General features: G+C 41.8%; 1 protein-coding gene across 1 annotated transcript in view; it reads left to right on the forward strand.

Annotated features, from left to right (window-relative positions):
• The window catches only part of LOC142149504 (potassium voltage-gated channel subfamily V member 2-like), a 60917-nt gene extending 48840 nt beyond the window's left edge, over window positions 1-12077 (forward strand). The window contains exons 3-4 of the mRNA XM_075204867.1: window positions 1083-9090; window positions 11503-12077. Coding sequence (XP_075060968.1) covers window positions 7855-9090; window positions 11503-11769 — 1503 coding nt within the window. The 5' untranslated portion in view covers window positions 1083-7854 and the 3' untranslated portion in view covers window positions 11770-12077. The remainder of the gene's footprint in view (window positions 1-1082; window positions 9091-11502) is intronic.
• Window positions 12078-12907: the final 830 nt, after the last annotated feature.

A 12907-nucleotide genomic window follows, 5' to 3' on the forward strand; every position in this document is an offset into this window, starting at 1 on the left:
CCAACTTCACAGACCATCATACATCAGACAAGAGGAGGGAGAATCCAGCCAGTTTGCTGACTTTACGGCTGTTGTCTAAGTCTCTAAAGAGATTACAGGCCCTCTAATTCTTTACATTGATAGCTGGGTTTTGTTTAAAGGACTGACTGTTTGAATGTTCTCCTGAAAATATGACTACAGGACAATTCACAACAAACTCACTTCCAGAAAACTAATAAGTGGGAGAAGATGTGTGTGAGACAAGTTAATGCACATAATGAGCAAGTAAATGAACGGACTATAGAACACAGTGTGCAAGTTACATCAGATGAGGAAGCACTGATAGTGCTAGGATGCTGTGTACAAGAGACATCAGGCCATAGGCCACAGAGGAGCTGAAGCTAAATTCCAGTAAGCAATGTGACTTCATTGGTGGAAGAAGAGTGTTCTATTGTGTGACTGCAGTGCATACTTACTCAGAAATGATGCTGTCTCAATCAGTTTAATGCAAGTCAAGAGACTACAATGAAATAACTAGTACTTGTTTTACATAAAGGGATGCCTATAAAATTCAAACAGATAATGGCATCCATTTCAAAGGACAGAAAGTGCATCAAGCACATGAAAATGAAGTACACTGGGTCTTGCATATTTCTTACTACCCACAAACTGCCAGTTTGATTGAGTGAATGAATGTTTGTTAAACTTACACACACACACACACACACACACTCAAGGGGTGGGATAAAGTGTAAGTAGATGACCCTTTTCTCAGGCTTACTCCAGCAACTAAAACACAAGACACATAAGTGCATGGTAATGGGTGTAAGTGACATACCTACTATAGAAATGCAGAATTATTTTGATTAGGAATAATAGGTTGATGAAGATGATATAGTAAATATTGTGTTTAATTAACCCCCCATTGTGATTCCACACATCCAGTAGATGCCATTACAGCATAAGTATGGCTCAGTTCTCATAAAATTCAGATTATGTGGGAAATATTTATAGCACAGGCTGGCCAGAAGGTGTAAATAATAATGCTGATATGGATTTACTTTATGATGATGATGCTGACATCAGAGTCTCCTTTTTTACAGAGTAATACCTCTGCTATGATGTTTTCCTGTGGACGTTGGGGATGTCAGCACTAATGGTCGCCAACAAACATGTGTCACCAGAGATATCAATGACAGCAGCAAACAGCACTTCATCCTATGCCGATCTGCCATTTCTGTGGGATCTGTGTCTGTTGAATTTAATGACTAACCATCCCTATACAATCTGGGATAAATGTGAAATTCCAAAAGACAACTGCAAAGGAGTCAACAGTAGATATCAAACAACTAAAAATAGTGTACAAGTTAGCAGTTTTTAAGAAATCATGATATTGGAATGTATTGAATGGCATAATCCCATTGCCAAATTTAACTATTCAAGTTTTAGCCAATGTAGATTCATTGATTCTTCAAAGATTGTTCTATTATGTGTGGTAATATGGCCTATTATTACTTTCCTGCTAATTATGCAAGATAATGATTGGTCATTGTTTGGTTGGGAATTTGGGGATAACAGACAGTGATGTATATACTTAATGTTTTGATTATATTAATAACAGAAATAGGCATTTCCTATAGCAAGGTTAGACAAGACGAATTTCATCCCCTGGTCTTAGAAATAACGATTACCTATCTCACAATATAAACAAAATCAAAAAATAAGTGCAAATGCAATTACATAAATAAGTGCCCTGCGCTATTCGCTTTAAATACATTTTTACCAAAAGTTATTTAATAGTGATCCAGACACACCCCTCCCCCCCCTTGTCCATGCGGCAACCAGGGTGCCATGTCCAACGATTTGGCTCCTGGTCCGCAGTATCCTAGGGATACCGGAGGTGATCCGGCAGATCTGACATTTCCTCCCGAGACAGTCCATCCACATTGCTGCGAGCCTTTCCTTGATTGTGAATTATGTCAAAGTCATAAATTTGAAGTGCAAGGCTCCAGTGCAACAAATGGCCATTTTCCCCTGAGGCGTGTTACAGCCACTTTAAAGGATTATGATCAGTCCCCACAGTAAAACGTTGTCCATACAAATAAGGTTGTAGTTTATTCACTGCCCCCACAATGGCCAAACATTTCTTCTCAATTGTGGCATACCCCACCTCCCAGTTTAGCAGTTTTCTGCTCAAATAGGCCACAGGGTGCTCCTGCCCATCAGGCCCCACCTGGCTAAGTACTGCTCCCAGTTCATACTGTGACGCATCAGTTTGCACATCAAAGTCCTTGTCATAATTAGGCGCCAACAATACTGGAGCACGAACTTCCTTTAATGACTGAAATGCCAGTTCACAAGCGGGTTTCCAGTCAACTATTTTGGGGAGTTTATTCTTAGTGAGATCTGTCAGGGGCTTTGCTACAGTATTAAAGTCTGGGACAGAACGTCTGTAATCCCCTGCAGTCGTTAAGAATGCTAGTACATGTAACTGGGTCGTAGGCTGGGGCCAGGTTCGGATTGTCTCTACCTTAGCTGGTTCTGACCTAACCCTTCCTCCCCCCACACAATCACCCTGGTACTGTACCTCTAACATCCCCATCTGGCACTTCTCTGCCCTAACAGTCAAACATGCCCACCCCATATTCCCTAACACCAGCCCTATTTGCTCTAGATTATCTTCCCAGATCTTACTGAAATTGGAAATGTCCTCTAGGTAACCCTGATCGCTGCCTAACTCATCTAAAGATGCATTAATACAGGGCAAGGGGTATGTGTCAGACATGGGCACAGGCAGGGGACCTACTATATCCACAGCCACTTGCTGAAAAGGTTCCCCAATTATTAAGGACCTGAGGGGAGCACAAACACTGGGGCATCCGAGATGCTGACACACATCACAGGACTTACAGTAGGCTGTGCAAACATTTTTTCCCGTGCTGCCCCCCTTCACTGGAATGACCTCCCTCGTTCCATCCGCCTCTCTCCTACTCTGTGCTCCTTCAAACATACACTGAAAACCCACCTCTTCCTTAAAGCCTACCAACCATCCGCATAACCCCTTCATCTCCTCCACTTGCGCTCTCCCTTGCCTCATCTGGCTCCCCTTGTGCCTGTTTTGTTTTCCCTCCCTTAGGATGTAAGCTCACTTGAGCAGGGCCCTCTTTCCTCCTGTCTCCTCACCTGTTCTTCTGCTCCATGTTTATTGCTTTAACCTGCCTGGAGTTCCTGAAGTACTGGTATCTCTGTTTATTGTTTTGTACTGTTTCACCCTGTATAGTGTACTGTTTGTATGGTGTACGGCGCTGCGGAAATCTTGTGGAGCCTAACAAATAAAGGATAATAATAATATGCCAGGATGTCATCAGACATTCCAGGCTAGAAAAATTTCTGTGTCAGGCGCTTCAGTGTTTGGTCTCTGGCCTGGTGTCCCTCCATAGGGATTTCATGCGCAGCTGACATTAGTTGTGCACAAAAGCCCCGTGGTACCACCAGTTGAACTTGTTCCCAGACTGGTCTATCCCCTAGCTCTACCTCCCTAGCTACACGGTACAACAAACCTTTACACCAGGTCACACTCCCTACCTTCCTCGCTGGAAGGCTGCTGCCAGCCTGACGCCTTATGTCTTCCAGTGAGGGATCAGAGAGCTGCGCTGCCCTGAACTCTTTCCTGCAGCCCTCACTATCATCTAAGTCAGGATTTGCTGTAGGGGGTCTATGTTGCGGTGACTAGGGTCAGTCAAAGTGGGGTCAGTCAAAGGGGGGTCACTGTGGTCAGCTTTACTCACCGCTGAAGCTGGCATACTGCTAGGGACAGGAGCATCAACGGGCACATCCACAAGATCAGGTTGGTAAGAGACAACATCCTCTGCGTAGCTAGGGGACGTAGTCTTTCCAGAGGCAAAGGGCTGGCTGTTTCCTGAAGAAATAGCAGATGTGGTCTTTACTTCTGGGCTGGCTGAAACGGTGGTTGCAGGTGATGACTGTTGTCTAGCAGCTGTGGTCTTTACCTCTGGGCTGAGCTGTGCAGGTGTAGATCCTGAAGACTGTAGCTTAGCAGCTTGGTTCTGGGTAAGAGAGTTCAGAAATGCGGTCACAATTCCACCCCCAACATTGTTGCCCAAAATCACATCAGTTGGGAGGCCATCCATAACGGCAACACCTCGCAACTCCTGGCCATCTACCCAGTCCAGATACACCCTTGCTACAGGCACTTCTTTTTCAAGTCCATCTGTTACAGTAACTTTTGAAGTGCAATTCTGCAATACTGCAGCAGGATCAATAAGATGGGGACTCACAACAGTAATTGAGGCCCTTGAGTCTCTCTCAGTCCTTCACCCTGCAGGGGTCACACTTGGACCGGCTGCAGGTTTCTCCACATGTTTTTGGGGGGTCTTTTGGACACAGAGGTGACTCTCTCTGCTGAGTCACCTTCAGACACGCCACAATCCACTGGGCTGGCAGGGGTTGGAAACAGTCTCTACAGGCTCACCTTCGCCAGTTAAGCAAGTTAGCCGGGCCCCAGGACTCTGATTAGGGGCACGAGTCTGGGGTTCTGAGGCTGTGGGACAGTCCATCCTTAAATGACCGATGTGGGACAGTCCATCCTTAAATGACCGATTTTCCCGCAGTTGTAGCACTTCCTCTCCATCCTGGGCTCCGATGGTCTCTGATAATTTCCATTGACAGGACGGGGCAGTGGCTGACGAGGGGTACCCGAAGGGTTAGTTACTTGCTTTGGGGGTGAGTAGTAGAAAGGTGTCCCCCTGATTGTACAGTTCTTAGGGGTTGGCTGTTAACCTGGCACTTCTGCCAGTGTGGCTTCACAGCCACATAATGATCCGCCAGCTGTGTGGCTGTTTCCAGGGTGCCTAGCTTCCGGTCCAGCACCCATTCTGTCCCCTCCGGTGCGCACAGTCGGTGAAACTGCTCTCGGTACATCATGTCTATTACCTCATCCACTGTCTGGGTACCTGCCCACGCACCCACTTCCTGGCAAACTCCTCATGAGTGGCGTGGAAGTCCTTTGTAAAGTCCCGGAACTTGGGACGATAGGTCTCTGGGGTAATAGTGTACCATTTAAGGAGTGCTCTTTTTACTATATCATAGGCCGCACAGTCCTCTGTGGGCACCCTGCGGTAAGCCTCCACTGCACGTACTTGCAGTGTGGGCACCAGATGCTTTCCTTTCCAGATGCCCATTCCTCTCTGGGTACAGCGTGTAGCCTGCAGGTCCTTTCAAATACCTGCAGGTGCTCAACAATATTCCCAACACAGTCCTCAAATTTAGGGCAAGGTAAAGATAACAGTCCTGATCCTCTAGGGGGTGCCTCCCCCCTGGGCTGCATGGCTGGTGCCCTTCCCTCTTGGCACCATGCTCCGATGACCTGTGCCCGATCAGCTGCAGATGCTTTGTCCCCTAAGGCTGTCAGCAGGATCTTTAGCCCGGAAGCCCTGCGCTCATCATAGGATAGAGGGGCTGGTTGTGCGTGTGAAGTCTGCTGGGTAGAGTTCTCTGCAGGCTGTTGATCAGGGATCTCTGCTGTCTGGGTGTCTGGGGTACCATGCTGTCGGTGCCATTCCCTCAGCGCCTCTCATCTCCGCCCTGTTTGGCGAATGGCTGATATCAAAGCCCTTGGCACTGCACAGAGTCTCGAGATCCGCCCTGGACATGTTGGTGTAATCAGACATCCTGTGCATTCTCCTGGCTGCAGTTATTCCTCGTCTTAATAACTCGGCTTTCCTGATTGGTTCACGAAAAGCCACCTGCGGTTATCCCACCGCTTGCCACCAGAAATCTGTGACAGGATGGACCGCCTATGCCACCCTGTCTGTTGTTGCTGGGAACCGTCTGGGCTTATTTTGCCATCATTTCCTTTCGTTATCCCAAAAGCGCCCTCTTGCCGCAGTAGGAGGGGCTTATAATGCTGCCACCACTGAGCTCCTTCTATGGCACTCAGAACCACGTTCCTTCTGGGTCACTGGCGCTGCTATTGTACCTCATTGCTGGTGTACCCGGGCTGGTAACTACGGATCCGGGTTGCTGTGAATGGATCCCCCCTGGCCTATCACACTAACCAGGCTACATGGGTAGCAGGCAGAGTGGTGGTACTGGAAAAGCTTGGGTCCAAACCTCAGACACAGCCGGAGAACGGATTAGATTTGGGTCTAATCTGTAGATCACAGGAATACAGCAATATTGAAGATGTTTACAAGCAGATCTTTGAAGCAAGATGGTTTATTTTCTCTCACCCTAGTTGAAGGTACCAGGGTGATCAGGTCAGATGAAGTCAGAAGAATGATACCTTACATGCTCACACAGCTCATCTTTTATACAGTTCTGACATAGGCTATTTTTAGATTCAGGATGTAACCCCGTTTACCAAAACATGGATTTACATACATTGCAAAGCCACTAATATTTATACTTAGCTATGAAATTCTTAAAACCCTTGCTGTAATTTCCTGCATCTTTGTTTGAGATGCAGGAAATGTAGCAGCACGTTTTAAATTAAACCTTCCTGTCTCCGAGTTAAACCTCACACATCAAAAGATCTAATTAACATGTGGCCTTTCATCAGACCGTTCGGAATACATATTCACACAGAACAACAAAAACCAAAACAAGCTGGTTTCCCACATCACAATACACAAGAGGCTTTGTAAACACAGGCTCATTGTATCAGATATATACATCAGAAATAGGCATTTCGTTAGACAAGAGACGAATTTCTTCCCCTGGTCTCAGAAATAACGATTACCTATCTCACAATATAAACAATATCAAAAAATAAGTGCAAATGCAATTACATAAATAAGTGCCCTGCGCTATTCGCTTTAAATACATTTTTACCAAAAGTTATTTAATAGTGATCCAGTCACACTCACCCCTCCCTACAAAGCCCTCAACAACACCACCCCTTTATACATCTCAAATCTCATATCAAAATACACTCCCTTGCACCCTTTTAGCTCTATCTCTGACCTGTGCCTTGTCTTGTCTCTGGACCTCTCACTCGTGCCTACAAGACTTCTCCCGTGCTGCTCCCCACTTATGGAATTCCCTAACATTCCCAATCAAGCTTTCCCACAGCCTTCAAATCTTTAGATATTCTCTGAAAACCTATCTCTTTTTTAAAGCTTACCTTTTCCATGATTATACTATTCACACTAATACACTGTCACAGCTGTCCAAATCTCCACTGTAAGCTACACTCATATCTCTTTTTTCAGTTGTGCCCTCTTCCACTTAGAACGTAAGCTCTCTAATGAGCAGGGTCCTCTATACCCTTTGTTTTCATGTCCGCATTTATTTTGTCTGTCGTGTATGTCCTTGTTTTAGGCATGTCCTGTTTTCCCTACTGTATGGCGCTGCGGAGCACTTTGGTGCCTTAGAAATCTACGATAATAATGATAATAATAAATAGATATCCAGTATAGGAAATAGATAAATAGATAGATAGAGATAAAGAATGAAAGATATGAAACGGAGAGATAGATAGGAGATAGATCAATCAATAGATAGATATGAGAGAGATAGATAGATAGACATAGTCCTGGTAGTTATTGGGTTAATATAACTCAGCACATCAGTCTGCTCATGATGTACTCATGTGGCACATAGACAATCCTATTACAGTGTTTAAAGAAAAGCTGTTTTTAGCCACAGCAACAACCATTACTAAATCATCCTCTTTATCCTCTTTTATCCCTGAAAAGGATTACCGTTTCAAAACAGAATAGTTGTTTGTGAATTGAGTAGCATACTTAAAAAGAAGAGAGCCTGAATTGCAGCAATTAGAAATCTATGTTTTAGTAATAGATTTTACCAAATATCAAAGAAGTGATTATTGCTGGTGATTTAGCAGTTTGAGTCATGAAAGGAGTGTGTATCAGAAGAAAAAGCCCTTGTGCTAATCTAAGGTTTGGAGATCACACTCACAGCCTAATGGATATATCCAAAGGTAATTGTTATGGTAGTTTTACAGAGAGGAGATTTGACCAAGAAACCCCCATCCTTGCCCAAACAAGAACAAAAAATATTAATACTTTTATCCTCAACCTCAATGTTGGAGGAAAAATGTTCCAGGTCGATCGCATAGCAGCAGCACAATACCCAGTCACTAGAATTGGAAGAATAGCAACTTGTGCTGATCCAGTAAAAAAACTAGATCTCTGTGATGACTTTTCAGTTCAGAGGAATGAGTATTTTTTTGATCGGGATCCTATCGTTTTCTGCTACATATTCCATTTTTATCGCAGTGGAATACTATGGATAATGGATGAGTTGTGCCCAACTAACTTTGTTGAGGAAATAGAATACTGGGGCATTCATCTAAACTACACACATAAGTGTTGTCGAAGTCTCTTTGAAGAGCATCAAGATGAACTGAAAGATCATCTGAAGATACAGAGGGAACTCCAAGCGGAAGTTGAACGTCTTGACCATGAAACGCACTTTGAAGGGAAGTGGCTTGGCGATTTGAGGAAAAAAATATGGAATTTAGTGGAAAACCCATACTCCTCCATCCCAGCCAAAATCATAGCTATATTATCCAGCTTTTTTGTCTTGATTTCTGTTGTAACCATGTGTCTTAGTACAGTGGAAGAACTTAAAGATATAAATCTTTATGGTAAATCATATATGGAACATGTGGAGATTATCTGTGTCATTTTTTTCACAACGGAGTATGTCATGAGACTATTTTCAACTTCAGATATTAAACGTTTCCTAAAAACATTGTTAAACATTGTTGATCTTATTGCTATTTTACCATTTTATATTCAAATCATATTTGAGAGGTTCTCAGAAGAGGCATATATGCATCTTCACCCTGATGACATTGAAAAAATGGAAAGAGTGGGACAGTTTGGAAAAGTGCTCAAAATTATCCGTCTCATGCGTATATTTCGGATACTAAAATTGGCCCGTCATTCAATTGGTCTGAGAGCTTTTGGCTTCACTATCCGTCAATGCTACCAACAAGTTTGTTGCTTGTTCTTGTTTATTACTATGGGGGTATTTACATTCTCTGCTCTTATGTATTCTGTCGAACATGATATACCTGGAACTAATTTTACCAGCATTCCTGATGCTTGGTGGTGGGCAGCGGTAAGATTTTGTTTTCCATTGATAATGTTTTGTCATTAACGCATTTGCAAATTGTTTTCCCCATGTTTTTTTCTTTTAACTAGGGCTCTTATTTAAATTTGCATGATTCACTAATAATAACAATTGTAAATTACTTACAAATTATAATACTATATAATGCTTACATGTAATTCATCCTTTATTGAGGAAGTTAAAAGATAATGGAGATGTATTTTGGCATGCAATCTTTCTATACTGCATAATGGTGCCTTGAACAAAATAGATCGATTTTCCATTCATAGTTGAGGAAATTAGTCTCATATTTTATTTTTTAGCAGTTGATCTTGAATAAATACTGGGGTTATTTATAGTTGAATGTAAGGTCCATTTGTTAGCATAAAATACTTTTATGTATTGCGCATCAACATGAAAAATGCGTAGCCTTATGTCCATATTAAGATACTGGCGTACTCCCGTCATGCGCCTCATTATGTGTGGTGAGAGGGAAGGGGGGGAATGATGGGGAATTTTAGCAGTTTAACATAGCTAAAGTACAGTAAAGGTGTGCTCATAGGTCACTTGGCATATCTCTTTCCGGTGCTCAGTCATCAGCACGGACCTTGCCACTGTAAAAAAAAAAAAGCATTAAAGGAATAAAAGAAAACTGTCTCCCTCACAGCCACCTCCAACAAAATGCTACCAGCACCAGTACCCATAGTATCGGTTGGTAGTGGCAATTTGAGAGGGAATGAACAGCTCAGGTCCACCTAAAAAGCCGCTAACATTCCATTATGGCCAGATAAAAATGCCCTGTAGCACCAGCATATATAGATAATAAAATATGTGTAAATTTGTTGTCAGAGAGCTATAATCAAAGATAAATATTCTAGCCACATCTGACTAGTATTTAGAATTGTAGAGACCACAAAGAGCATCTTTGTGACAGCCACACATTACCCCTTCCCAGCCATATCATGCACCCCAGCCATTTTATGCCCCACTCCTCTTCAGCCATTTCATGCTTGATTGTGACTGCAGTTAAAAGTTAATTAGGTCTAAAATTACTTTATTATCCAGTAGAATCACAGAGCATAAGGAAATGAAGAGGCCGTCCTTAAATTGACACATCGCTAACATGTCACTTGAAAGCTGCCCTAGTTTTTAAATGCAACCCAAACATTTCATTATCCCCCAGCCAATTCATTGCCCCTATCCTGTTCATGATCCCCCACAGACAATTCATCACCCCCTAGCCATTTCCTCACCCCTCTGGCCATTTAATCACCCCCCTAGTCATTTCATCACCTCCCAAAAAATTTCATGACCCCCCCAATTCATGACCCAGTAGCAATTTCATCACCCACCCCACCATCCATTACGCGATCCCCCAGCCAATTCATCACTCTCCCCAGCCAATTCATAACACCCCCCAGTCAATTCATTACCTCTCCCCCCAGACATTTCATGTCACCAAGAGCAGGCTGCACTTATGTTACTTACCTGCTGACACATTACTCTCCTCTTAGCAAAGCAGTCTACATCAGTGTCACCATTACCTGACTGGCAGCCTGGCGGAAAATATGATTGCTGATAGCTGACTGTCAGTGTGGGCCATGATTCTTAGTCTGGTCTTGCAAAATATGGATAACTACATCTTGCAAGACCAGACTAAGAAACGCAGCCTACACTGACAGGCAGCTATCAGCAATCAGATTTGCTGCCAGGCTAGGGTAGCAATCGGATGAAAAACAGAAAAAAAGTAGAAAAATACTCCCCCTAATATCCGATGCTCCGTAAAATCCTGCAGCCTGCTCAGCCTATTGGCTGATCAGGCCCTGCCTATCATAATATCAACCAGCTCTAGCCTGTTCAGCATGAAACTTTTTCCCTTATTAAAGGAATCAGGTCTACAAAAAAAGGGCACTAACACCCCTAAAAAAAACACAACCTCAGACATTTTATTTTAAAATATTGATTTTATTATTTTTCTTTTAAAAGAAAGACGTCATTCGTCATCACCAAGTTATGTCTTAGTATACTGCTGCAGGATGATATGCTTAAAAAGAAACCTATATACATTAAAAGTATCCTCATATGGACAGATTACCATGTTTATTTTGAATTGCACATATCACATTTTATGCATAAGCTTTTAACGGAAATGCATCCAACTCTAAATAAGCCTCCATATAAATAAAACATGAGCTCAATGCCACAGGGGCAACTGTGTAAACAAAACATGATTCAATTACTTATTTAATTTAATAGATGTTAAAGATGTAAAATTGTCAAATACTCTCAGTTTTTTGTTGATAGCTCCCTTTAATGCTGAACATGTTTAATCTTTATCAGACTTGTCAAATGTAATTACTGACCACTTCAGGTCCTTGACTCCATACCCAGCCTCATGTTTAATTTCTATGTTTTTTTTAGGTCAGCATTTCCACTGTAGGGTATGGTGATACAATTCCTGATACAATTTTGGGACGGATTGTAGCTTTTCTCTGCATATCTTTTGGGATCATACTTAATGGTATGCCAATATCGATACTTTACAACAGATTCTCTGACTTTTATGCAAAGCTAAAAGCACACGACAGTACCACTGCTTTGAAACTTGGGACAGAAATCAGATTTAAGGAAAGAATCATGAAGAAGATCACTACCTGCTGTGCCACAAGACAAGGAATCAATTATTAGGAGGGGGGGGGGATTTAAGGACACAGTCAAAAAGTAGTCACCTGGGCAATCTACAGGATCAGTAATATCAAATCTCTTAATATCCCAATAATGCAACCGACAATGTAACAACTGCCAGGGAATTGTTTGATTTAGTTACATTATTTTTGTCTTCACACATGTACCTTAGCCTACCTTCAGCCTCAATATTACATAAGTAAAACAATTTCATATTTATCCCACTTGGATTGGAATAACCAACTGGATAAACTATTTTAAAATAAGCAAAATACTCCAAAGTTTACGTCTCTACTTTACAAAAATTATATATATATATATATATATATATATAATTTACTTTACTTGGGATCACAGAACAGATATGATGCATTGTTAGGAACACTTTCTTCTTAAAAAACCAGAGAAATTAAATGCTTTATCATGCACCATTCAAACATTCCCAGCCACGGTACATTGTACAGGGAAATTATATATTGAATCTTCCACAGAGGATTTCTATGTCCTGTTGAGTTAATTTACAGAATAAATAAATATTGTCCAGTCCAATTGTAGATTTTGCAATAAAAAGAGATTTTACTTCATTTTTAGATCTTAAGTTACATAGTTACCATACAGGAGACAGACCAGGATTCTTAGTAGAGTGCCTGCACTCAATTGACTGCAGGTCAATTTAAAAACTTTTACAATGGTGGGTGTGTTTACAAAATGATGTCATCACAGAGGTCAATGGCTTACAATGAATCATGATTACCTTCACGGATCTACTTTCTCAGAAGAGATATTTGCACAATATATAGTTCCTAGCCTTTTCACAGTATTATACCAGCAATTCCTCAATATAATATGTATTATAAAAATAATATTGCAAATCAGGTTGCTGACACTAAATGTTATTATTATTATTATTATATATACAACTTCAACAGTCCTTCTAGATGCCGAATGATTAGTATGACAGATTCCTCAAAATGTATCACTGGAATGGCTTTTTTATACCATTGTCTTTGACTCTGTCATGAGGTTAAGAAAATTTGAATTCAGGTCAAATCCTATGCTACTTCAACATTATTAAATTTCGTTCAACTTTCACAAGAATAGGCAATTTTGGACATACACAGAACAGAAGCAAAAGTAACAA

The sequence above is a fragment of the Mixophyes fleayi genome, chromosome 1 (genome assembly GCF_038048845.1).
Source record: "Mixophyes fleayi isolate aMixFle1 chromosome 1, aMixFle1.hap1, whole genome shotgun sequence".
NCBI lineage: Eukaryota > Metazoa > Chordata > Amphibia > Anura > Limnodynastidae > Mixophyes > Mixophyes fleayi.